The sequence below is a fragment of the Ranitomeya variabilis genome, chromosome 4, assembly GCF_051348905.1.
Source record: "Ranitomeya variabilis isolate aRanVar5 chromosome 4, aRanVar5.hap1, whole genome shotgun sequence".
Classification (NCBI taxonomy): Eukaryota; Metazoa; Chordata; class Amphibia; order Anura; family Dendrobatidae; genus Ranitomeya; species Ranitomeya variabilis.
In genome coordinates, this window is record NC_135235.1 from 239,785,122 (window position 1) to 239,813,073 (window position 27,952).

General features: G+C 46.6%; 1 protein-coding gene across 1 annotated transcript; it reads right to left on the bottom strand.

Annotated features, from left to right (window-relative positions):
• LOC143770620 (filamin-binding LIM protein 1-like) lies at positions 1-27,926 on the bottom strand. Its single transcript, XM_077260426.1, has 8 exons — positions 27,791-27,926; positions 11,544-11,691; positions 10,041-10,243; positions 8,921-9,014; positions 8,452-8,621; positions 2,415-2,593; positions 1,331-1,448; positions 1-1,162 (listed from the first exon to the last, which is right to left on the bottom strand). The coding sequence occupies exons 2-8, from the start codon at positions 11,689-11,691 to the stop codon at positions 1,052-1,054; spliced, it is 1,023 nt and encodes a 340-aa protein (XP_077116541.1). The 5' UTR covers positions 27,791-27,926; the 3' UTR covers positions 1-1,051.
• Positions 27,927-27,952: the final 26 nt, after the last annotated feature.

Below are 27,952 nucleotides of genomic sequence, written 5' to 3' on the forward strand. Positions count from 1 at the left end.
TTATTGCTGGTTTTTGAATCAGATAGATTTTTATTGACGAAATTCAAACAAAGAAACAGAGTCCAGATATTACAGTGTCCAACAAAGTCACATATTTTTAATTACTGTGCATCCCCTCCCTCCCCCCCTTATAGAAACATCAACAGCATATACTCAGAAGTATGATACTCCTTCGATTTCAATATGATCACTTGCACAGTGCTCCTTGGGATGTTTAAAGTTTTGGAAATCATTTTGTATCCAAATCCGGCTTTAAACTTCTCCACAACAGTATCACGGACCTGCCTGTTGTGTTCCTTGGTCTTCATGATGCTCTCTGTGCTTCATACAGAACCCTGAGACTCTCACAGAGCAGGTGCATTTATACGGAGACGTGATTACACACAGGTGGATTATATTTATCATCATTAGGCATTTAGGACAACATTGGATCAGTCAGAGATCCACAATGAACTTCTGGAGGGCGTTTGCTGCACTGAAAGTAAAGAGGATGAATAATATTGCACGCCCCACTTTTCAGTTTTTGAATTTCCACAAAAATTTAAAATAATCAATAAATTTCGTTCAACTTCACAATTGTGTTCCACTTGTTGATTCTTCACCAAAAATTTACATTTGGTATCTTTATGTTTGAAGCATGATATGTGGGAAAGGTGGAAAAGTTCCAGGGGGCCGAATACTTTCGCAAGGAACTGTATATGATGAGCTGTCAGTGACATGGCGCTGTGGGTTATCAGACGCTGCCCATCCCCCCATTACATAACAGCTCTTATAAGCAATGTCTCGTGCTGTCAGGTCGTGATTGTATTTATCACTGACAAGTACAGGACGTGCGGACACAAAATACATGGAAACAATCAGCACAGTCTGTATTAAGGTGCAAGTGGATGGCGGCCAAAGTCCAGGAAATGTTCTGGTGAGGTCTGGAAATGGGCCGAGCCCCCTCCTCCCAAGTACTGGGGTCCTCACTTTTCCTGGAATCAAATTTCACTCCTAGTGATGATGTCCGGGTGCTGGGGATATTAGGATGTGGGGTGCTGGCCTCCGGGGGTTAGGACACCTCGTCTTTCCAGGACAGGTGGCAAAATTTGCACAACAACCGGCCTTTCAGGGGGAAGCAGCCGCTGTCCGTCGGCTCCAGGGACAGCAGAACTCGACATTTCTAGGAGAAAAGAGTCGATTATTGAGAGATGACCTGGACAACTGCAGGACCCCTAAAGTATGCCCGCCGGACCCTGCTGGAACCAGGATATTTATGAGGAGACTTGAGGAGGGTCACTAAGTGTATGATGTGAACGATGCACACCGGCAGCACCGAGGATGTACGCACCTCACAGCGATAGCAGTTCTCGTGGTAGTTATGTCCCATACATTCAATCTTGTAGGAATCCTGCCCGTTCTTCGCTATTATCGGCTGCCGACAAGAAGTGCAAATCGGAGCATATTTCCTGTACGACGAGAAACATACGTAAGAAGAACAAAGTGGAAATCTGCAAGACACAGACAACTATTGTGTCCAGCCAAAAACATGGACCCTGAAGGTTCTGGGCTGAGTTTACCAAACTGAAGTCAATGTCTATGTTTTGTCACGCGAGTCCTGTTCAGACCAAAGCCCTCAAAGAAGTGTGAACCCAAACTTACGATATACAGAATGTGTCCTCCTGCCGCCCCAACATGTCGTATACCACATCATACATTATATGGAGAAAGGATTGGGCGGAACATTGTGATCACGGAATCCAGACATCTACTTCAGGTCCATCCCCCCAACGATTCATAGCGGGGGCCGAGTGTTGAGAAGCAGAAAAGTCCCCACTGCTCTGCTGACACCACTGGACTCTGGAGGAGACGTGTCCTGTGCAATGAAGGATCGCACTTCTCTATATGCGTCTGATCCAGGAGTCTGGGCTTGGTGATTCCAGGAGGACGTTACCCCGACTGCATTGTGCCCGCTGTAGAGATGGTGGAGGGTGAGAATGCTCTGGGCTCGTTATTAAGGGGCAGCCTCAGCTTTGTGGGAACAGTTTGGGGACTACCTTTATCTGTCCCCCATGATGGTGCCCAGTGCATAAGATTCATACAGACATGGAGTGGGGAGAACATGGGTGGCCATACAGAGCCCACACCCCAACCCCATGCTACACCACGGAAACTGTAAGCCTGGCCTCCCCCCAACATCAGGGTCCGACCCCACAAATGCTCTTCTGGATGAAGGGGCAAAGATTCTGTTATATCTGCAGAGGGTCCCACCCCATATTAATGTGTATGAATGTAGATGGGGGCACATCCTTTTCTCTGTATTAATGTCTATGGATGTGGATGAGTTCAGAAGCCCCAGGAGGTGGATGTGGGGGGCACATACTTTCTCCCTGGTCTATGTATCATCCCATTACCCGGTAGCCCGTGGTCTCTACCTGTAATAATCCTCTGCACAGTGAACGTCATTGTACTCGTCCACAGCGAAGCTCTCGTCGGCGATGGTCCGGTTGCAGACCACACAGGTGAAACATTCGGGGTGGTAACTGCCCCCCAGCGCCCGCACAATGTGCTGCAGGATCAGGCTCTGACATTTGCCGCACTTTTCCAATGTTTCCTGCAATAAGCATTAATTCAGAGGAATAAGATGACCGAGACTCCTGACACAACCCGAGGATCAGTAACTGTGGAGACACGGGGATCACTGGGTGCTCTGCTGTCCTAAGACCTCATGGACCAGCAGGGCTCATCCCACTGAACACCAGCACTCCTTTCCCGTGGGCAGAATGCTACTCAGACAAAGCAGGGTGAGGGTAAAACAGTGTGGCAATCATTTATTGAACCACAAACAGACATTAACAGAGTACAATCCCAGCAAATGCCCAAGATGGTGAAATTACAGAGTTTCACCCTACCACTGGCCCGCCAGGATTAGAGCAGCTGTGACTCCAGGGCTGACTACTCCCACCAGTGACACCCTGCTTTTGGTGGGTACCCACAGAGAGGAGGTAACAGGCTTAACCCCTTAGTGAGGAAGTGGTAATAACTCTGGAATTCTTCAACAAATCCCAGTGATTTTGAGATTGTTTTTCTAGGCACATTATAATTTATGACAATGGTCCATTTAGGTCAATATCTTTTGTGTTTATTTATAAAAAATATTTTAAAAATTACAAAAATGTAAAAAACATGTAGCAATTTTCAACCTTTGAATGATTATCCCTTTAACCCCTTAATCCCATATGACGTACTATCCCATCAAGGTGACCTGGGACTTAATTCCCAGTGACGGGATAGTACGTCATATGCGATCGGCCGCGCTCACGGGGGGAGCACGGCCGATCGCGGACGGGTGTCAGCTATGTGCCATGAGCGGTCACGGACCGCCCCCGGCACATTAACCCCCGGCACACTGCGATCAAACATGATCGCAGTGTACCGGCGGTACAGGGAAGCATCGCGCAGGGAGGGGGCTCCCCCGAGACGATCGGTACAAGGTGATGTACTCACCTTGTACCGAGCGTCTCCTCCCTGCAGTCCCCGGATCCAAAATGGCCGCGGGGCTGCATCCGCGTACTGCAGGGAGTACTTCCGGGTGCAGACCAGGCTCTGGCAAGCCTGCACTGCTGTATGTCAGATCGCCGATCTGACAGAATGCTATGCAAACTGTCAGATCGGCGATCTGTGATGTCCCCCCCCTGGGACAAAGTAAAAAAGTACCTAAAAAAAATTTCCGCATGTGTTTAAAAAAAAATCCTAAATAAAGAAAAAAAATATATATATTATTCCCATAAATACATGTCTTTATCTAAAAAAAAATAAAAGTACACATATTTAGTATCACCGCGTCCGTAACGACCCAGCCTATAAAACTGTCCCACTAGTTAACCCCTTCAGTGAACACCGTAAGAAAAAAAAAAAAAAAGAGCGAAAAAACAACGCTTTATTATCATGCCGCCAAACAAAAAGTGGAATAACACGCGATCAAAAAGACGGATATAAATAACCATGGTACCGCTGAAAACGTCATCTTGTCCCGCAAAAAACGAGCTGCTATACAGCATCATAAGCAAAAAAATAAAAAAAAGTTATAGTCCTCAGAATAAAGCGATGCCAAAATAATTATTTTTTCTATAAAATAGCTTTTATCGTATAAAAGCGCCAAAACATGAAAAAATTATATAAATGAGGTATCGCTGTAATCGTACTGACCCGAAGAATAAAACTGCTTTATCAATTTTACCAAATGTGGAACGGTATAAACGCCTCTCCCAAAAGAAATTCATGAATAGCTGGTTTTTGGTCATTCTGCCTCACAAAACTCGGAATAAAAAGTGATCAAAAACGGTCACGTGTCAGAAAATGTTACTAATAAAAACGTCAACTCGTCCCGCAAAAAACAAGACCTCACATGACTCTGTGGACCAAAATATGGAAAAATTATAGGTCTCAAAATGTGGAGACGCAAAAACTTTTTTGCTATAAAAAGCGCCTTTTAGTGTTTGACAGCTGCCAACCATAAAAATCCGATATAAAAAAACGCTATAAAAGTAAATCAAACCCCCCTTCATCACCCCCTTAGTTAGGGAAAAATAACAAAATTAAAAAAATGTATTTATTTCCATTAGGGCTAGGGTTAGGGCTAGGATTAGGGCTAGAGTTAGGGGTTAGGGTTAGGGTTGGAGCTAAAGTTAGGGTTAGGGTTGGGGCTAAAGTTAGGGTTAGGGTTTGGATTACATTTACGGTTGGGATTAGGGTTGGGATTAGAATTAGGGGTGTGTCAGGGTTAGGGGTGTGGTTAGGGTTACCGTTGGGATTAGGGTTAGGGGTGTGTTTGGATTAGGGTTTCAGGTAGAATTGGGGAGTTTCCACTGTTCAGGCACATCAGGGGCTCTCCAAACGCGACATGGCGTCCGATCTCAATTCCAGCCAATTCTGCGTTGAAAAAGTAAAACAGTGCTCCTTCCCTTCCGAGCTCTCCCGTGCGCCCAAACAGGGGTTTACCCCAACATATAGGGTATCAGCGTACTCGGGACAAATTGGACAACAACTTTTGAGGTCCAAGTTCTCGTTATCCTTGGTAAAATAAAAATTTGGGGGGCTAAAAATCATTTTTGTGGGAAAAAAAATTTTTTTTATTTTCACGGCTCTGCGTTGTAAACTGTAGTGAAACACTTGGGGGTTCAAAGTTCTCACAACACATCTAGATAAGTTCCTTGGGAGGTCTAGTTTCCAATATGGGGTCACTTGTGGGGGGTTTCTACTGTTTGGGTACATCAGGGGCTCTGCAAATGCAATGTGACGCCAGCAGACCAATCCATCTAAGTCTGCTTTCCAAACGGCGCTCCTTCCCTTCCGAGCTCTGCCATGCGCCCAAACAGTGGTTCCCCCCCACATATGGGGTATCAGCGTACTCAGGACAAATTGGACAACAACTTTTGGGGTCCAATTTATTCTGTTACCCTTGTGAAAATACAAATCTGGGGGCTAAAAAATCATTTTTGTGAAAAAAAAGATGTTTTATTTTCACGGCTCTGCGTTATAAACTGTAGTGAAACACTTGGAGGTTCAAAGCTCTCAAAACACATCTAGATAAGTTCCTTAAGGGGTCTACTTTCCAAAATGGTGTCACTTGTGGGGGGTTTTAATGTTTAGGCACATCAGGGGCTCTCCAAACGCAACATGGCGTCCTATCTTAATTCCAGTCAATTTTGCATTGAAAAGTAAAATGGCGCTCCTTCCCTTCCGAGCTCTGCTATGTGCCCAAACAGTGGTTTACCCCCACATATGGGGTATCGTCGTACTCAGGACAAATTGCACAACAACTTTTATGGTCTAATTTCTTCTCTTACCCTTAGGAAAATAAAAAATTGGGGGCGAAAAGATCATTTTTGTGAAAAAAATATGATTTTTTATTTTTACGGCTCTGCATTATAAACTTCTGTGAAGCACTTGGTGGGTCAAAGTGCTCACCACACATCTAGATAAGTTCCTTAGGGGGTCTACTTTCCAAAATGGTGTCACTTGTGGGGGGTTTCAATGTTTAGGCACATCAGGGGCTCTCCAAACGCAACATGGCGTTCCATCTCAATTCCAGTCAATTTTGCATTGAAAAGTCAGATGGCGCTCCTTTCCTTCCGAGCTCTGCCATGTGCCCAAACAGTGGTTTACCCCCACATATGGGGTATCAGCGTACACAGGACAAATTGTACAACAAATTTTGGTGTCCATTTTCTCCTGTTACCCTTGGTAAAATAAAACAAATTGGAGCTGAAATAAATTTTGTGTGAAAAAAAGTTAAATGTTCATTTTTATTTAAACATTCCAAAAATTCCTGTGAAACACCTGAAGGGTTAATAAACTTCTTGAATGTGGTTTTGAGCACCTTGAGGGGTGCAGTTTTTAGAATGGTGTCACACTTGGGTATTTTCTATCATATAGACCCCTCAAACTGACTTCAAATGAGATGTGGTCCCTAAAAAAAAATGGTGTTGGAAAAATGAGAAATTTCTGGTCAACTTTTAACCCTTATAACTCCCTAACAAAAAAAAATGTTGGTTCCAAAATTGTGCTGATGTGACGTAGACATGTGGGAAATGTTACTTATTAAGTATTTTGCGTGACATATCTCTGTGATTTAAGGGCATAAAAATTCAAAGTTGGAAAAGTGCGAAATTTTCAAAATTTTCGCCAAATTTCCATTTTTTTCACAAATAAACGCAAGTTATATCAAATAAATTTTACCACTAACATGAAGTACAATATCTCACGAGAAAACAGTGTCAGAATCGCCAAGATCCGTTGAAGCGTTCCAGAGTTATAACCTCATAAAGGGACAGTGGTCAGAATTGTAAAAATTGGCCCGGTCATTAACGTGCAAACCACCCTCGGGGCTTAAGGGGTTAATCCAGATAGTCATGCCACAGAAGAGCATTAATAAATATCATTTCCCACATGTTTGCCTTACATCAGCACCATTTAAGTGTTATTTTATTTTGTTAGCATTTTAGGAGGTTCAAAAATATAGCAGTAATTTTTCATTTTTTTTCAAGGAAATGTACAAAATTTATTTTTTCAGGGACCTATCCAGGTTTGAAGTGACTTTGCGGGTCCTATATAATAGCCGGCAGACTCTAAGGCCACTATTTGGCCGTGAATTGCCAGGGCAAACTTCAGGACCACACAATTATGATCTGTGGGTGCCGATGAGGTTAAATAGGAAGCCCCCACACTCTGTTAACCATTTATATGATGTAATCACTTTTGACAGCAGCATCTAAGGGGTTAAACAGATATGGACGGTGTCAACGCTGATCGTGGCTAATGCAGCAAGTTGTCAGCTATAGTGTACAGCGGACAGCTTCTGGATTGTCACTTGTATGTGGATGCTAGTCTCATATCTCAGGTCACTACAAAAACGTATTGGCGGTCATTAAGGGGTTAAGAAGCTGACAGTCCATAGAGGTATGTGGCCAGGTGACCTGATTGTCCCATCCTAGCTTCTTCATTTGAGCCAGGTGACCAGATGGTTCCAACCTGGCTTTTCTGAACGTCTCAATGGGGCCAGATGACTAGAGGGTCGCAACCTGGCTTCTCCGAAAGTCTCCATGGGTTTAGTGATGGTTGTTGGAGCCATGCTGCTGTTCTGTAGATTCTATCTGCATAAGAATAAAGGTCCTTTTTATACCCACATCTGTGGATCAGGCCGTCACCCACAGGTCAGAAGGAAGGTGGGATCAGGTCAACTCTCATTGTTTGAGTATTTAATCAATCTGCATAGTTTGTTCTTCACTGTTTTGCAGGTCAACAAGCTACATGGACTTATACAATGGGTAATGAACATATTAGCTAACATTAATTGTTCAATGACCCCGTGTCCCTGACCTCCAAAGATAGCAAAACAAACGGTAGGAGCTGTTATAATAGTTAAACAGCAGCCATTCAACCACTCACAAGTATCAATTCAAGAGACAACGTTCTGACTCATATGAACAATAGTCTGTGTCTCTTGGGCTACTGAAAATAGACATCTGGCATAATTAAGATTAAATGCTGTGTCGTCAGAGTAACTGTACGGTGGAAATAGGGAAGATGAGTAGAAATGTAAGCGACTGGGTTAGAGGATCGGTGGATCAACGGAGATCGCATGTTCAACCAGTAATATACTTTAAGCTCATGCACAGCCGCCTAAAGGGACCGTCCATAAGGGACGACGCAGAAGAGAATCTGTAGTTTTGTGGCCTGTGATTTACACCGCAACCATTTCACTCTCAGGAGGAAGGATGTTTGCTACAGTGTGTCAGTGAGTGTCAGCTCTTCAGCTCCATGTGAGAGAACGAGTCAGTGTCACTATTCAGTCTGCCACCAACAGCAAGCAGAGATCCTGAGGAAAAAACGGTCTATACGAAGCCCCCCTCATGTAAGGTGAATCCTCAGCGTTCTGCCGTCACCTGCTCTCTGTTATCAGCCACGTACCTTATAGCAGTGTTCACAAATGGGCTGTCCGTCTTTCTGGTAGTACATCTGCCCGGCCAGGAGCCGGTGACACTTCCGGCAGGTGAAGCAGCTGGCGTGATACTGCTTCTTCATGGCCTCGATGGTGGCGGTGCTGGCGGGGATGGTTTTATGGCAGAAAGCGCAAATATCTGAAGAAAAGAAGAGATAATGATGTGAGGGGACGTGACGGCATCCGGCACAGGACACTCGGTGTAGGGGTCCGCACGTCCTGCGCTGAGCAGCTCCGTGAAATCTGCCCCCAATCACAGCGACTGTAGCGGCTCCTGTAAATCTGCAGACTCCCCTCGAGATGATGAACACAATATACCCCGTGTACAGCCCTGATTCTGGGGGTCACTATGGCCAGTGCTGATCGGCCATTGCATGGAGACTGGTAAATCCACCTTCCTCTAAACCAGGTGGCCATGGACAGGAGTGATCCCCGTACCTGAGCCCTCCGGCTTCCCTTGGTGCTTCCCCGGAGCGGCCTCCTCTCTCTTCTCTGGGTTATGGGACGGCAGTCTCGTGGTCTTCAGCGGTCTCTGTATGTAGCAGACAGGACTCATGTGATTTGTATACAGTGATCTCCGGCAGCCATACTGGCCCCTTACATTGTGAGTCTCCCCAGTGTCATGGTTCCCAATGGCAGGGGAACGTCAGGACACATAAATAACGGACGAGCTCTTGGGTGATGGAATCTCGAGCTGACCGTGAGCTAAACCTACCACACAACTAATAGTGGCCGGGGGGCGTGCCTAAGTTTTATCCCTAGACGTCTCTCGCCAGCCGGAGGTCTAACTAACCCTAGTAGAGGAAAAAACAGACCTGGCTTACCTCTAGGGAAATTCCCCCGAAAAGAAGACAGAAGCCCCCCACATATATTGACGGTGAGTTCAGAGGAAAAGACATACGCAGTATGAAGGTAGGTTCAGCAAAGCGAGGTCCGCTTACTAGATAGTAGAAAGATACAAAAGGGAACTGCACGGTCATCTGAAAACCCTTTTAAAATACCATCCTGAAATTACTTTAAGACTCATGTGTCAACTCATGACACCGGAGTGGTAATTTCAGCCCACAAGAGCTTCCAGCTACAGAAAATGATATAACTGTAAACTGGAACAAAAAATGCAAACAAACTTAGGACTAAGAGTCCAACTTAGCTGATCAGTAGTCTAGGAGCAGGAACATGCAACAGAAAGGCTCTGGTTACATTGATGGCCGGCAAGGCAATGACTGAAGAGCAGGAATAAATAGGAACTCCCCACTACTGATGAAAACAGGTGAACTGAGAAAGAAAACACACCCGAGTCACCAGTACCACAAGCCACCACCAGAAGGAGCCCAAAAGCAGATTCACAACACCCCAGTTACATCATGTGTTATGCTCCAGTCACATCCAGAGCTGCATTCACATTGCCGCTAGTTTACCCCTCACCTGTCTCTTCTGTGCACAGAATACGCCCTGCCGTGGTGCATTGTGGGAGAATAGTGCTTACACGCACAGCACTCATGGGCTTCAGGTGGGGCAGAATTGTGACTGCAGCTCTGGGATTTCCTGGAGTAGGTACCTGGGACGGAGGAGGTCGGGTGAGGTCCAGCTTCTGTAGCTCCAGGCTTAGAGAGTCTGGGATAGGAGCAGGGGAAGGATCCAAGGGGACACGTTTAGGGGACAGCGGCAGGACCGGAGGTGAGGGGGGTGGAGGTGGGAGGTCCGGGCCGAGGCCGTCCTCTGGGGGGATCTCATCCAGGAATGTGGAGCGAAAGCGCAGATCTGCAGAAAAAGGACGAGTCGTTATCACAGACACACAGAATTGCTCATTAGTGATTGCATCTGGGTCCCCCAGGCCTGTAAGGGGGTCCGCACAGGTCGGAAGTCATGAGGATGCCCCGCCCCATGCTGCAGCCGGTCACTTCTGATGCAGATTTATTACAGATTTTACAGAGAAATCTGCAGTCAGATCGTCATGCGATGCAGTGCTGTGGATCACCCGATCCTGCAGCTGCTTCCCCAGTAACGGATGATAACAGGGAACAATAGATTGTTTAGCCGGTGGCATTTTTTGTTTAATATCCTCAGTTTCAGCAGGAAAATTCACAGCGGAAAATCCGCTCCAATATCCACACAAATCAGGAAGGAATGAGTGAGGGAATAACCAGCAACAAATCTGGTGTGTGTGGACTCGCCCTAATGGGGCGAGGGGTGAAACTACTCTGAGCTGTTTACACAGGGATCTTATCAGATGCCAGGAATGTGTGATGTCAGATCCCCGTCCTCTCCTGATCGGGGAGGTCGGTCACTACCGGCACTTCGTGTGTATTCACCCCCTTACCATGCTCTCCACTGCAGCCCGCTGCCCTGTATATATCAGCACTGTATGGGAGATACCCCAGGTGACAAGATGACTGTTCCACCACCAGAGGGCGCTGCTAAGGCTTCTTTCACACTTCAGTTGTTTGGCGTCAGTCCGCTCTGACATAGTGACGGATCCGTCACAATTGTTGAGAAAACGGTTCTAACGGATCCGTTTTTTTTACGGATCCGTTACTTGGGGGTTGTCTGGGAAAAGTATCTACTTTTTGGAGCATGCGCAATTGAAAAAGCGGATTGGGGCGACGGATCCGTCGCCCATAGGCGGCCATTCTATGGAATGGCGGACGTGACGGATCCGTCGCGAACCGCCATTTCAGCGCAGACAAAAAAACGTTATAATGTCCGTCAATGTCTAGATGACGTCCGCCAAATCTCGACGGATCCGTCACATGGCAGATGGAACGGACGACCATCCGCCACAATCCGTCGCTAATGCAAGTCTATGGGAAAATAGCGGATCCGCCCAAAAAAAATGGCGGATCCGCTATTTGACGAAAACGGCGGTTTCAGACTGACGCCAATAGACTGAAGTGTGAAAGAGGCCTAAGATTGTAGGCTCCTGTCCTACAGTCACCTCCCCCAGTAATGGGTGATCACAGGGAGTAATAGACTGTATGTGGTCAGGTATATTTGGTGCTGCTGTGGACGCTCTGGTGTATCGAGTTGTCAGAGCAGTCAGGTGTCAGGGCCCAGATCTTACCTCCGTTCTGCAGATCCTCGCTGTCTTGCCAGTCATCAGCCCTTATCGGTTCTGGATTCCTGGGCTGGGTCTTCTGTGACAGTTCTGCCCTCCATGGAGGTGCCAGCGTGATCTGGACGGAGGACACCATGCGTTTACTGGACGACATCTGTAGGGAAGATTCAGAATCACTGTATGTCACGGTTTACACCGTGCTGCCAATACTAGGTCACAGGTCCCAGCAGTAACTCAGGGATCCCAGGGAGGATATCTTTATCGTCTCCACCACTCACACCAATTTGTCATGACCGGGGTTGTTTGGTTGCCCCTGGTTCCTTCTGAAGGGGATTTATCTATATCCCACTTCCCAGTTCCGCTTTGGAACTTGCAGCTCTCTGGTGCACCCTTACCCTCAGGTCAGGCAGGGTACTGCACCTAGGGTTTTTAGTCACCAGAAAGGCTGCCTGCTATGTATGGGCTATTGGGCATGCTGCAGCGAAGGCGATTTATCTACTCCCACTCAGGTGGGAACAATAATTATCAACGCCGCCGTCGCTGCAAAGATTCCCAATCGCACAAAGTATGCTGCCACCAGCTCCGATTAACGGGTCCGGAGCCAACCCAAATCAGTAGCGCAATTCACTTCAGAGAACGCACAGTCGTACAGAGCAGAAGAGACAAGCTAGCAATTAAATATTTTACTCCATGAAAAATTAGGCAGTGCTTACAAAGTATAAAAAGATATTAGAAAGGCGACGATCATATGTACATTGCAACTACAAATAAAATAAGGATTAAAATAGAAGATTACACTAACATTTTGCTTAAATAATTGTGGGCTAACCATACTGGTTGAGGATCCAGACATCCCAATGCATGACAAAGGGTCTTCGTGCATTAAGGTCCCAGGCAAGAATGAAGGCTGGGCTAAGTGTAGTAACTTATACTTCTGGGCTTGTGACATCACTAAGTGGCTGAGTAATGATATGCACTGATCTGATAGTTATTTACTTTCTTAGAGTCTGGAGACAAAGGCATTCCAAGCCCAAGGGGAGGAGGGAATGAGTGGCCCTAAAGGGTTGGTCCTCTGCAGTTTAAAAGCCACACCCTGCTCACACGCTAGTCTCAAGTTGCATTGTGTATCTATACCAGCGAATGCAGTGGGGGGGAGAAAGAAGGGGAGGGGTCAACTGTCTAGGACCATGGTCACATGGGCAAAAATCTCAGACCAGGGCATTTTACATTATCATGACACTGTATCCGTAAAACACCGACATGACATAAAGCAGCTGAAACATTGTAACAAACCATCAGTAGTGGAGCGAGTAGTGAGTTGCTGAGGCTGAGAGCACACGGACCTGGATGTAATCACTACGGTTTCTATTCACTGAAGGCAGAAGAGATCTCAAAAATAGAGAGACAAGTCCAACAGTCTATTAGAAAGTGCCAGATCTGTAATGTCGCTGCCTCCTGAGAGATGATACAGAGTGGGTATATACACAGTATACAGTGGGCATATACAGGGTATAGAGTGGGTTTATACAGGGTACAGGGCGAGTATATACAGGGTATAGGGCTAGTACACTGCTCAAAAAAATAAAGGGAACACTTAAACAACATAATGTAACTCTAAGTGAATCACTTCTGTGAAATTAACCTGTCCAGTTATGAAGCTACACCGATTGTGAATCAATTTCTCCTGCTGATGTGCAAATGACAGAGATAACAGGTAGAAATGATCTGCAATTATCAAGACACCCCCTATAAAGGAGTGCTTCTGCAGGAGGTGACCACAGACCATTTCTCTGTTCTCATCCTTTCTGGCTGTTGTTTTGGACAGGTTTGCATTTTGTCATTGCTCTCACCCCCTTGAGGTACTGTACAGTAGCATGAGACGGTGTCTACAACCCACAGAAATTGCTCGGGTACTGCAGCTCATCCAGGATGGCACATCAATGCAAACTGTGTCTGTCAGCACAGTGCCCAAAGCATGGAGCAGATACCAGGAGATGTGGAGTGGTCCGTAGAAGGGCAACAACCCAGCAGCAGGACCGCTACCACCAATGCAAAGAGGAACAGGAGGAGTAGTGCCGGAGCCCTGCAAAATGGCCTCCAGCAGGCCACTAACATCCATGTGTCTGCTCAAACTGTCAGAAACCGACTCCATGAGGATGGTCTGAGTGCCCGACGTCCACAGATGGGGGTTGTGCTCACAGCCCAACACCGTGCAGGGCGATTGGCATTTGCCACAGAACACCAGGATGGGCAGATTCGACTGACGCCCTGTGCTCTTCACAGATGAAAGCAGGTTCACACTGAGCACATGTGACAGACGTGACAGAGTCTGGAGACGTAGTAGAGAACGTTCTGCTGCCTGCAACATCCTTCAGCATGACAAGTTTGGCAGTGGGTCAGTAATGGTGTGGGGTGGCATTTCTTTGGAGGGCCGCACAGCCCTCCATGTGCTCGCCAGAGGTAGCCTGACTGCCATTAGGTACCGAGATGAGATCCTCAGACCCCTTGTGAGACCATATGCTGGTGCGGTTGGCCCTGGGTTCCTCCTAATGCAGGACAATGCCAGACCTCGTGGCTGGAGTGTGTCAGCAGTTCCTGCAAGATGAAGGCATTGAAGCTATGGACTGGCCCGCCCGTCCCCCACACCTGAATCCAATTGAACACATCTGGGACATCATGTCTCGCACCATCCACCAACGTCACGTTGCACCACAGACTGTCCAGGAGTTGGCGGATGCTTTAGTCCAGGTCTTGGAGGAGATCCCTCAGGAGACCATCCGCCGTCTCATCAGGAGCATGCCCAGGCGTTGTAGGGAGGTCATACAGGCACGTGGAGGCCACACAGACTACTGAGCATCATTTCCTCATTGGGAGGCATTTCCACTGAAGTTGGATCAGCCTGTATTCTGGTTTCCCATTTTGATTTTGTGCATCATTCCAACTCCAGACCTCCACAGGATAATTTTCATTTACGTTGATCATTTTTATGTTTTATTGTTCTGAACACATTCCACTATGTAATGAAGATTTACAACTAGAATATTTCATTCAGTGAAATCTAGGATGTGGGATTTTAACCCCTTAATGACCCCTGATACGCCTTTTAACGGCAGTAGTTAGGGGTACTTAAACCACAGTGCAGTTAATTAACGGCGCTGTGGAAAAAGTGTATAGGGCCTCCAGAGTCGGATTTTCTCCACAGAGAACATGATTCGGGTACGTTTTTACCGACCCCGGTGCTGCAATCGCCATTATGAACCGTATAACGGCAACTCAAAAAAAAAAAAAAAAAAATCTGATTTGTCATTTAATTTCTCTCTCCTCTGATGTGATCGCATCGCACATCAGAGGAGAGAGAAATAGAGTCCCCCGATCTCCACTGGTACCTCCCGGTATCCCTGGACCCTCCTGCATCCCCTCACGGTCGCTGGCATCTTGTTCTGGGAATAAAATGGCGGGCGCATGCGCAGTTCTTGCCGAGATCTGCCGGCCGGCAACAATAGGAGATTTCTCCTATTGGTTCATTTTGATTACTGTGATAGACCCTATCACAGTGATCAAAATAAATAAAAAAATAGCACATAAAAAAAAACCTTTATCACCCCCTTAGTTAGGGAAAAACAAGGAAATAAAAAATATGTATTTATTTCCATTTTTCCATTAGGGTTAGATTTAGGGTAAAGTGAGTTGGGGTTAGGGTTGGAGTTAGAATTGGGGGGTTTCCACTGTTTAGGTACATCAGGGGCTCTCCAAATGTGACATGGCGCCATCATTGATTCCAGCCAATTTTGCGTTCAAAAAGTCAAACGGTGCCCCCTCCCTTCCGAGCTCTGCCATGCACCCAAACAGTGGTTTACTCCCACATATGGCGAACTCAGGAGAAATTGCACAACAAATTTTGTGGTCCATTTTCTCCTGATACCCCTGTGGAAAAAAAAAAAATGGCTCTAAAGTAAATTCTGGGTTTTTTTTTTCAGTCAAGATGGGGTGCAGAGTGTACATTAATGAGAAAAAAAGGAACCTTTTGAATTTACCAAATGGCTGCAATGAAACAAAGAGCGAAAAATTTTAAGGGGTCTGAATACTTTCGCACCCACTGTACATAGAGGTTATAGAGCAGGTATATAAGGGGTACAGAGCAGACATATACAGGGTATAGAGTGGGTATATACAGGGTATAGAGTGGGTATAATCAAGGTACATATATTGTAGGTTATAGAACAGGTACAGTATATACAGGGTACAGAGTGGGTACACACATGGTCAAAATTGTTGGTCCCCCTCGTTTAATGACAGAAAAACCCCACAATGGTCACAGAAATAACTTGAATCTGACACAAGTAATAATAAATAAAAGTTCTATGAAAATGAACAAATTAATGTCACACGTTGCTTGTCAACCATGCTCCCACAGAAGTTTTTAAAAAATAAAACTCATGAGGGGTCGTGGCCTGGACTGGGAGCCGAGCAGACGTGTGCTGGAGGAGCTCCTCGGTCTCTAACAGTTTACGGAGTGGGAACCCACTTTTCCACTCCGTGGACCCCGGACCAGGAGACCCCCGGTACCCCTCACCCATCTGGGACGACATACCTGTAGGTCCCCGGTACCGACGGGAGCCGGAACGCTCCCACAGAGTTGTCATCCCCACCTATTAGCTGGAGCCCAGAGGAGGAGGCGTGCTGCTCCGGTGACAGAGGATCAGTGGAACGAGTGGCGGTATAAAGGAGCTCGCCCGGGATCGCGGCAAAGCTCCGAGAAGATCCGGTGAGTGGGGGAGCAAGAAGTGCGGGAGGATAGTGGCCCCCAGAAGGCGCGGCGGCCATCTTAGTTGCGGAGTACCGCACTGCAGGACAGACGGACCGCGGCTCTGTGCATCAGCGGTAAGGCCCCGCTTCATTTCCTCAGTGGCTGCTTACCTGTTGGTTCATTATCCAGGGTGGGGCATCCAATTAAGGAGCCAGCAGACCCTTAGAGGTGCCATTCAAGTGCTCCCTCTCCCTGGTCCTTCTTTTGGCACCAAACGCCACCATTTTGCAAGGAGGCAAAGTCACGGCCTGAGGCCCAGCTTACCCCCTGGGTCAGCGCTGCTGCGCGCAAACTGCTGGACAATTGAAGGTCCCTAGGCCATCTCTCCATATAGGGAAGAGGTCATACTGGAGGAGGGGAGTGTGCTGATGGGGGTTCGGGCTGCGTGATGTAGCTGTTCTGGCTCCGTGTGCCCCCTCATGACCAGATGCGACCAGCCATAACCTGCTGATATTTATGGGCAGAACCAAAAAACGTGTTGGACAGTCTCTAGATCCTTTAGCTTACTCAGAGGACATGGATCGCTTCGTTACCACAAAAAATCAGCAGAGGAATACCAGATCCCAGTCCTCCTCCAAAATCCGTGGGGACTGTTCCTCAACACAGGACTCCCTAGCCTCCCACAGCTCCCCTGATAGAGCTGCATATGAGGGGGACAATAATTCTGAATTCCCTGATGACATGACTATCCAGGACCTCAGTAAATTTATCAGAACTCTTCCCACCAAAAATGACTTGGAGACATTCGCCTGCAGAATTGAAAGCTCCTACAAAAAGGAATTGCAGGTCCTTAAATCTGAATTCACATCTAGAGTGGAAGATGTTGAGAAATCTCAGGAAATTATCTTGCAAGAACTTCAAACCCACAGAGAGGTTCTAGTAAACCATACTATGAGATTGGAGGACATGGCTACAGGGTTAGAGGACTTAGAGAACCGCAACAGACGCAATAACATTAGAATACGCGGTCTCCCTGAATCTGTCAGTCCAACTGAACTAGACAGTACAGTCCAAAAACTGTTCCTTGAGATTCTGAACGACAAAGGTGCAAGTTCCATAGAGTTTGACCGGATTCACAGATCCCTGGGACCCAAACCGCAATCAGACTCTAGACCCAGAGACGTCATATGCAGAATACACTATTATAGAGTCAAAGAAACCATCATGTGGGCCGCTAGACAGAAAGGCTCCATTACCTTTTGTGGGGCTCAGATCCTAATATTATCAGATTTGTCTAGGCGGACCCTACAATTAAGAAGAGCTCTGCGTCCACTTTTATCTCTTCTAAAAGAAAAAAAATATTCTATACAAATGAGGATTTCCGTTTCAACTGATCGCTTTTAAGGGAGGGAAATCAGCAATATTTTGCAACTTGGGAGACCTCGCCACCTTCCTGGGAACTTTTGATTTACCACTGACTGAGCTTCCTGATTGGCCGAGGCCTTTTCAGCTTCCAGACATCCCACCCAGATGGCTGAAATCCCCCCACACCAAGCAATCTAAAAAGAACAGTTCAGCTCCTTATCAAACCTGAGGGGGCATCCATGTTCCTCATCTTACTCGAAGTTTTTTGTCCGACATACTTGTGTTCCAACAGGATACCTGGACTTTTGGTCCGATATATACTTGGTTTGCCCGTGCTCAATTGCACGGTTGGTTGTCATCTTGATAGACGCCCCGGCTTCTTACTTATGATGCTATAAAAGGTCTTACTTTCCTCTAATAGTTATCGCTAAATAGTTATAGCTCGAAACTTGGGACTCTGTTGACCTGCAGTTGTTTATTACCTGTTTCTGGGGTGTCTGGGTCGTGGGGGTGGCGCGTGGAGAACGGATCCGACCGTCGGCTTTTGCTCACTCAAATAGACGTGCTTGGTGATATGGGACACACCATCGCGTCACGACTTCTTCCGATAGGTGTACATACGCCTTACTTTGTACTCTTCTTTCTTTCTTTCTATTTGTTTGTCTTTATTTCTTCCCCCTCCTCTCTGTCGCTCAAATCCTCAGCGTACCTCCAACCCTGGGTTCACCTATGGGGGCCTTGGGGACCCGGCTTCCGCGCCTGCACTGCCAGTTCTGTAAAAATTGCCTTGACTATGGCTGAGATCAAGTTTTGTTCATACAATGTTAAGGGGCTCAACGTTCCAGAAAAAAGAAAACAGATTCTGTATTCCAGCCATAAGCAACGCATCTCAATTTTATTACTTCAGGAGACTCATTTTAAGACTGGGGTGATTCCTGACTGTACATCTCCTTATTATCCGAAATGGTTTCATAGCTCGAACCCCCATGTTAAATCCAAGGGTGTATCCATAGGTTTTCACAAGTCCTTCCTCCCGGGGGTCCTTGACTCTATGATTGATCCAGAAGGGAGATTTATTTTCTTAAAACTGACTTGAGGATCTCGTGAGCTCACTCTGGCGAATGTTTATTTTCCTAACCAGGACCAGCAGAAATTCGGTTACTCGTGCAAAAAGCTCCTGGAGAATTTTGCGGGCAGCTCACCGATTGTTTTGGGAGGTGACTTCAATCTTCTAATGAACCCCTCAGTTGACATGTCATCGGGTAGGTCCTCCTATCCCCTGTCTACTATCAAAAAGGTAAGAAAGCAGATGGGTGATCTGTGTCTGGTTGATGTTTGGAGGGCCCTTCACCCGGATACAAGAGATTATAGCTTCTATTCGCAGGTGCATTCCATCTATAGTAGAATCGATTATTTTTTTGTATCCCATTCCCTGCTGGATTCGGGGGTGGGGGCGGAGGTGGGGTCGATGTTGAGGTTATTTACTTTTCAACAAAACTGTACACCTCAGTGAGGCCTGGATTCTCTTGGCGCCTAAATGAGAACTTATTGCGAGATCTGTTATGTGCCTCAGAGGTGAAACGATCCATAGAAGGTTTTGTGGCGGATCATGCATCAGACTCCACATCTCCTGCGATAAAATGGGAGGCATTGAAGAGTGTCCTGAGGGGTGTCTTTATCTCCCACGGTGCCCGCCTCAAGAGGATCCGCATAGCAGAAATAGCTGATCTCTCCTCTAAGATATCTAAACTCGAGTCACAACATAAACAAGACCTTTCCCCGGTTACCCTGTTAGATCTATCCACGGCCAGACAAAAATTACTCACAATTCTGGATAAGAAGTCTCGGTGTTTTAGGGAGAAAATTAGGAGCCGTTTTTATCATTTGGGAAACAAGAGCGGCAAATTCTTAGCAAGGGCCTTATGCCCAAGGGGTCCGCAGACTTTTGTCCCATTCATAAAAACGGCCAAAGGTAAGGCTACGTTCACATTTGCGTTGTGCGCCGCAGCGTCGGCGACGCAACGCACAACGCATACAAAAACGCAGCAAAACGCTGCGTTTTGCGACGCATGCGTCCTTTTTTTGGTTGATTTTGGACGCAGCAAAAATGCAACTTGCTGCGTCCTCTGCGCCCGGACGCGTGCGCCGCAGTGACGCATGCGTCGCAAAACGCAAGTGCAACGCATGTCCATGCGCCCCCATGTTAAATATAGGGGCGCATGATGCATGCGGCGACCGACGCTGCGGCGCAGACCGCAAATGTGAACGTAGACTTAGATAGCACATAGTACACGGGATATATTATCCAGCTTTCATGAGTATTATAACTCCCTATATAATATAAAAGGTCACTTTGGGGATCTCCCGACTAACTTACTCCATGATAAAATAAAATCTTACATCCAATCAAATAAGTTGCCTGTGGTCTCGGAGGAGTGCCTGGTGGGTCTGGAGGAGGACTTTTCATTAGAAGAGGTCATCTCGGTAATTGGAGACCTGAAGACAGGGAAAAGCCCTGGTCCTGATGGCTACTCAGCAGGGTTTTATAAGCAATTCTCGGACCTTCTGGGCCCTCCATTCTTGGCCGCGTGCAATTATGTCGCCGCGGGGGGGGGGGGGGGTCGTTTCCCCCACAGGCCTTAGCCGCCCATATAACAATTATTCCTAAACCAGATAAGGATTCCTCCCTGTGTAGTAGTTATCGTCCCATCTCACTTATCAATATAGATGTCAAAATATTTGCCAAAATGATCGCTAAGAGATTAAGTGGTCTCTTGCCCCATTTGATTAATCAAGATCAGGTGGGATTCGTCCCGGGAAGAGAGGCTAGGGATAATATTATTAGATCCATTTCGTTGATAGACAAGGCAAACAGAACTGGGGACCCCATGTGCTTATTATCAATTGATGCTGAAAAAGCATTTGATAGGGTGGGTTGGGACTTCATGTATCTAACACTAGAGGGTATTGGAATAAAACAGAAAATGCTGAGGAGCATTATGGCACTCTGAGTCTCCATCGGCGCAAATCAAAGTTAATGGCTCCCTGTCGGAACACCTTCACATTCGAAACGGCACGAGACAGGGGTGCCCTCTATCACCCCTGCTGTACATACTAACTATGGAACACTTGGCCAATGCGATTCGCAATAATATATCAATCAAAGGGGTGCAGATCTCCTCAGAAGAACATAAGTTGGCTCTATTTGCTGATGATGTGCTTATGTATATCACCTCGCCCTTAACCACTATACCCAATGTCTTATTGGAACTGCATCGCTTTGGCCAATTGAGCAACTTTAAAATTAACTCACACAAATCGGAAATGCTAAATATCTCCCTATCCCCTGCATTGCTCTCACAACTACGTTCCTTCCCTTTTAAATGGCGTCCTGACTCCCTCAGATACCTGGGTATAGCTCTGACTGCCAAGACATCACGGTTGTATGAAACTAACCATAAAATGGCCCTTTGTAGGGCTGAGCTTAACCTGGAGCGTTGGAATAAATTGCACTTGTCCTGGCTTGGTAGGATCAATACTATAAAAATGGATCTATTACCACGCCTTCTCTATTACTTTTCGACCATTCCGATGGTTCTGCCTGCTTCCTTCTTCTCCAGACTCAAATCAGCTATTACAAGATTTATTTGGTCGGGCAAACGACCTCGCCTATCATACCAATTACTGAGTAGACCTAAACAAGAGGGAGGTCTGAGTCTGCCTAACTTTCAGCTTTACAACCATGCCTCCATTGGAACATGCCTACTAGATCTATATCATAATAAATTTAAAAAAAAGTGGGTGGACTTGGAGACGAAGATCTTAGGGGTCAATCCCAGAGTTTACATCTGGCGGGGTAGGGGGGGGGTGGGGTGCGGGGGTTCAGGGGGGGGGGGGAGTCTTCCCTTTCTTTCTAGAAATCTGATTCTTTTTGTCAATCGCAATCATCTAAAGCTTAATTTGTCATCTATGCCTGGTCCCTTGACCCCGATCTCTGACAATCCGGACTTCCCTGCGGGCCTAGATAAAATCATATTCCTTCATAAGCATAGGGATAGCCATCCAATAGTTCATGATTATATTACCCCTTTATGTGTAAAACCTTTGCACTCCCTCTTTGAGGGTTCAGAGATTCCATCTGGGATGTGGTTACTTTATGAACAAATCAAAAGCTTCGTTCTCAGGGTATCTAAACGGGTCGACCTTTTCCGGTCGCTTACTTCTTTTGAGTTGGCGTGTCTGGGTGGGGACCCTCCATCACACACAGTATCACTCCTGTATAAAATGTTCCAGGGGTACCAGATATCTACATTAGATCCTCCTGCTTTCTTCCAGAAATGGGAATTCGACTTGAATAAGTCGTTAATACCAGATGACAGGAATAGGAGTCTTCTCTATACACATAGATCCTCACTATGTGCGGATTACCAAGAGAGAAGCTATAGACTTCTGGCTCGGTGGTGTAGATGCCCAGATACCATCCACTCTATGTTCCCAAATACCCCAGACACGTGCTGGAGATGTTTGGGGGAGAGGGGTTCATACATACACATTTGGTGGTCTTGCCCATGCATTAAAGGTTTCTGGGAGGACGTGTTTAACCTACATAATAAGTTATCTATGCATAAAGCCCGACCCACAATAGAGGTGGCTCTACTATCTATTTGTGAGCTTTCCATAGCTAAATTTAAGAAAGGCCTCCTCCGACATCTCTTGACAGCTGTGCGTAATTTAATACCTCGCTACTGGAAGCAGACGAATATCCCTTCAAGATCCGAGCTTGTGGTGGAGCTGAACCACCTCTTTAGAATGGAGCAACTGATTGGTCAGGACACCGGGACCTTGGAGAAGGTCCTAAACATATGGGCCCCTTGGATAATGTTTAGGGAGACCGCGGGTCTGACTGCATGGATCAGCGGAGTCTCTGACTCAAATCTTTAACTTTTTCAGATCGGACCCTTTGGGTTATGAACTAATAAGCACTGAATTTGGTTCCAGGCTGAGTTGGGCGGGACAGCGGAGGCCGGTTCCCCCCCCCCCCATCCTTCCCCCCTTGTCTCTTCTTTTCTATCCGTCGCTTCTCACTCTTTTTTCTTTGTCTGTTAATTGTTGTATGTGTTATAAAGGTGTTTTGGTTATGATTAGGATTTAATTTGGATAATTTAATCTGGCGATATATTTGAGCCTGTTTGTTTAACGGAGTTCCGGAGATACGGATCCACACTGTAACAGTGACTATAGGCACATTCCGCCATCATTGGTTATAACAAGAAGACAATGAAGTCATGGTGTGGGATTATAGAGTATTGTTTATTATATATTTTCTCTTGACTACAGTATTAATAACTCAAATGTCATTTCAAGTTGTATAATTCTACTGTTATCTTACTTTAATGGTTTTTGTAAAAGTGACTTCATCCAATAAACTCGATTTACACAAAAAAATAAAACTCATGAAATCGGCCTGGACAGAAATGATGGGACCTTAACTTAATATTTTGTTGCACAACCTTTTGAGGCAATCACTGCAATCAAACAATTCCTATAACTGTCAATGAGACTTCTGCGCCTCTCGACAGGTATTTTGGCTGCTCCAGTTGTCTCGTGTCTGAAGGCTGCCTTTTCCACGTTTCGGCTCTTTCCAATAGGATGTAGGTCAGGGCTCCTAGAAGGCCATTTCAGAATAGTCCAATGTTTTCCTCTTAGCCATTCTTGGGTGTTTTGAGTCATTATCCTGTTGCAAGACCCATCACCTGCGGCTGAGACCAAGTTCTCTGACACTGGGCAGCACATTTCTCTCTAGAATCCCTTGATAGTCTTGAGATTTCATTGTACCCTGCAGAGATTCTAGACACCCTGTTTTAGATGCAGCAAAGCTGCCCCAGAATATATCAGAGCCTCCTCCATGCTTCACAGTAGGGACAGTGTTCTTTTCTTGATATGCTTCATTTTTCTGTCTGTGAACATAGAGCTGATGTGCCTTGCCAAAAAGTTCAATTTTTGTCTCATCTGTCCATAGGACATTCTCCCAGAAGCTTTGTGGCTTGTCAACATGTAGTTTGGCACATTCCAGTCTGGCTTCTTTATGATTTTTTTCAACAATGGTGTCCTCTTTGGTCACCTCCCATGAAGTCCACTTTGGCTCAGACAACGATAGATGATGCGATCTGACACTGATGTTCCTTGAGCTTGAAGTTCACCTTTAATCTGTTTAGAAGTTTTTCTGGCTCTTGTTACCATTCATATTATCCGTCTCTTTGATTTGTCACCAATGTTCCTCCTGCGGCCACGTCCAGGGAGGTCGGCTACAGTCCATGGATCTTACATTTCTGAATAATATGTGCAGCTGTAGTCACAGGAACATCACGCTGCCTGGAGATGTCTTATAACTTTTACCTGTAACATGTTTGTCTATAATGTTCTTTCTACTCTCCTGAGACCACTCTTTCCTTCGCTTCCTCTGGTCCATGCTGAGTGTGATACACACCATGTCACCACACAGCACAGTGAGGGTCTGTAGCCCTATATACCGGCCACTCACTGATTCCAGGATTGTAGACCCCTGTGATGATAGTTAGTGCACACACCGTGATCTAACATTGTGTCACATTATTTTCAGGGGTCCCATTATTTCTGTTCAGGCCGATTTCATGAGGGTTATTTATTTTTTAAATTCTGTGGAAGCATGGTGGAAAAGCAATGTCTGACCTTCATTTGTTCATGATCATAGATCTTTTATTTATTATTACTTTTGTCAGATTCAAGTTATTTCTTAGACCATTGTGGGGTTTTCTGTCATTAAACGAGGGGGACCTACAATTTTGACCACGTGTGTATACAGGCTATAGAGCAGGCATATACAGGGTATAGAGTTAATATATACGGGGCATAGAGCAGGTATATACAGGGTAAATACAGGGCATAGAGTGAGTATATATACAAAGTATATACAGAGAAGCACCCAGCAGGCTCCTGGCTGTGACCCGCATGGCCGGGTGTGCCGGGCGTGTATATTTACTGTTCGTACCTACAATGTCTCCGCTGTCCTCTCACAATGTGACCTTTGCTTTATGAGGCTGTCATAGTGTGACTGTAAACTCTGGGCCACTGAGCTGTGTACTGGGGGCCCGCTGCAGCCCATTATGCCCCCCCACACATTGCAGGACTTTCTGAGATGGAGGAGGGTCCATCACTGAATAATGAAGATACTGAGCGAAGTCCAGAATTCTGTCACCACAAACATTAACTCCTTGAACGCCAGAAGGAGAATGCTGACATCTTGTACAGTGTTCCTGGGGGTCCCCAATACCAGAATCACTAATCCAGACCCCGTGCTCTGAGCAGTGCAGTTGGGGGGCTGCCTGTTCATGGTCCTGTCTGCCTCCAGGTGTAGGCTGACATGGCTGCCATTACTGGGGGAGGAGCTTCCCTGACCCTGCCCTTATTAATATAATTCATAGAGTGGATGGTACAGACTGGGCCCAAACCCCTGACGCTCAGCCTGATCAGATGGGCATTTGTCCCCCACCATCATTCCTTATTGCTCCCATGTCTCTTTACAGATGTCTGGTTGTTGTGGGGTCCGCAGGCTCCATCCCACCCTCTGACATCATCCGGGCTGCATATATACTGTATATAGTTCATGTCATCTTCATCAGGTTCCCTGCACACATAGTGCATGCGCTAACTAGGCCCTGTATACTCCGCACCGAGCGGACTGGGAACAATCACTAGTATCAGTCATCAGTGTCAGGAAGGAAACCATCACCGTCTGCCCCAGAATTATCTGCCCCCGACAGGAATCATCCGATGCAAGATACAGAGGAATATAACGACGTGTGATACTGACTGCTGAGCCGTGTATCTAATCCTCTCCTGTGTGATACTGATTGCTGAGCCGGGTATCTAATCCTCTCCTGTGTGATACCGTCTGCTGAGCCGTGTATCCAATCCTCTCCTGTGTGATACTGACAGCTGAGCCGTGTATCTAATCCTCTCCTGTGTGATACTGACTGCTGAGCCGTGTATCTAATCCTCTCCTGTGTGATACTGACTGCTGAGCCGTGTATCTAATCCTCTCCTGTGTGATACTGACTGCTGAGCCGTGTATCTAATCCTCTCCTGTGTGATACGGTCTACTGAGCCATGTATCTAATCCTCTCCTGTGTGATACGGTCTGCTGAGCCGTGTATCTAATCCTATCCTGTGTGATACTGACTGCTGAGCCGTGTATCTAATCCTCTCCTGTGTGATACTGACTGCTGAGCCGTGTATCTAATCCTATCCTGTGTGATACTGGCTGCTGAGCCTTGTATCTAATCCTCTCCTGTGTGATACTGACTGCTGAGCCGTGTATCTAATCCTCTCCCGTGTGATACTGACTGCTGAGCCGTGTATCTAATCCTCTCCTGTGTGATACTGACTGCTGAGCCGTGTATCTAATCCTCTCCTGTGTGATACGGTCTGCTGAGCCGTGTATCTAATCCTCTCCTGTGTGATACGGTCTGCTGAGCCTTGTATCTAATCCTCTCCTGTGTGATACTGACTGCTGAGCCGTGTATCTAATCCTCTCCTGTGTGATACTGACTGCTGAGCCGTGTATCTAATCCTCTCCTGTGTGATACTGACAGCTGAGCCGTGTATCTAATCCTCTCCTGTGTGATACTGACTGCTGAGCCGTGTATCTAATCCTCTCCTGTGTGATACTGACTGCTGAGCCGTGTATCTAATCCTCTCCTGTGTGATACTGACTGCTGAGTCGTGTATCTAATCCTCTCCTGTGTGATACGGTCTGCTGAGCCGTGTATCTAATCCTCTCCTGTGTGATACGGTCTGCTGAGCCGTGTATCTAATCCTATCCTGTGTGATACTGACTGCTGAGCCGTGTATCTAATCCTCTCCTGTGTGATACTGACTGCTGAGCCACATATCTAATCCTCTCCTGTGTGATACTGACTGCTGAGCCGCGTATCTAATCCTCTCCTGTGTGATACTGACAGCTGAGCCGTGTATCTAATCCTCTCCTGTGTGATACTGACTGCTGAGCCGTGTATCTAATCCTCTCCTGTGTGATACTGACTGCTGAGCCGTGTATCTAATCCTCTCCTGTGTGATACGGTCTGCTGAGCCGTGTATCTAATCCTCTTGTGTGATACGGTCTGCTGAGCCGTGTATCTAATCCTATCCTGTGTGATACTGACTGCTGAGCCTTGTATCTAATCCTCTCCTGTGTGATACTGACTGCTGAGCCGGGTATCTAATCCTCTCCTGTGTGATACTGACTGCTGAGCCGTGTATCTAATCCTCTCCTGTGTGATACTGACTGCTGAGCCGTGTATCTAATACTCTCCTGTGTGATACTGACTGCTGAGCCGTGTATCTAATCCTCTCCTGTGTGATACGGTCTGCTGAGCTGTGTATCTAATCCTCTCCTGTGTGATACGGTCTGCTGAGCCGTGTATCTAATCCTATCCTGTGTAATACTGACTGCTGAGCCGTGTATCTAATCCTATCCTGTGTGATACTGACTGCTGAGCCGTGTATCTAATCCTCTCCTGTGTGATACGGTCTGCTGAGCCGTGTATCTAATCCTATCCTGTGTGATACTGACTGCTGAGCCGTGTATCTAATCCTCTCCTGTGTGATACTGACTGCTGAGCTGTGTATCTAATCCTCTCCTGTGTGATACTGACTGCTGAGCCTGTATCTGTGTCTCCTGAGCTCAGTAGCTGCACATTGCTGGGATACAGTGGGATTGGATGCACTTTTGCATCAGTGAGACGGGCAGTCAGGGCACATACCTGTGAAATAATCTGTACAGTGTAGAGTCCGGGTCGGGGAGGGGGTATGTCTGCTATCATTAGGGGCTGAGCTGAGACCCCCTGATGACACTCATTTATACACTGCTGGAAATAATCATGGATGGATGGACACAGATTACTGATCTCCCGCCATTGCCCAATTCAGGAGTCCCACTGCTAAATGTTGGCACATGCGGCATGCTGGGACTTGTAGCTCTCCAGCTGGTACATATAGCGAAAGTCCTAGTCATGACTGACGAGCTGACAATTCATTTGCCCACAGATTCCTGTCTCATGGCCTCCAAGGTCAGATCCTGGAGGGAAGAGGGGAAATCTCTCACCTGCCTGCTGGGACAGTCCTCTCTCCAGAACAATGGGCGTCCGGTGTCTGCAGCTCCGATCCTCAGTATTGTACAGGGGTCAGTGACTGAGGCAGAGCCTGCCTGACATCACCGGCCAGCCCCCACACTCCTCCCAGCCCAGCCCCAAAGCCTCACAGACCT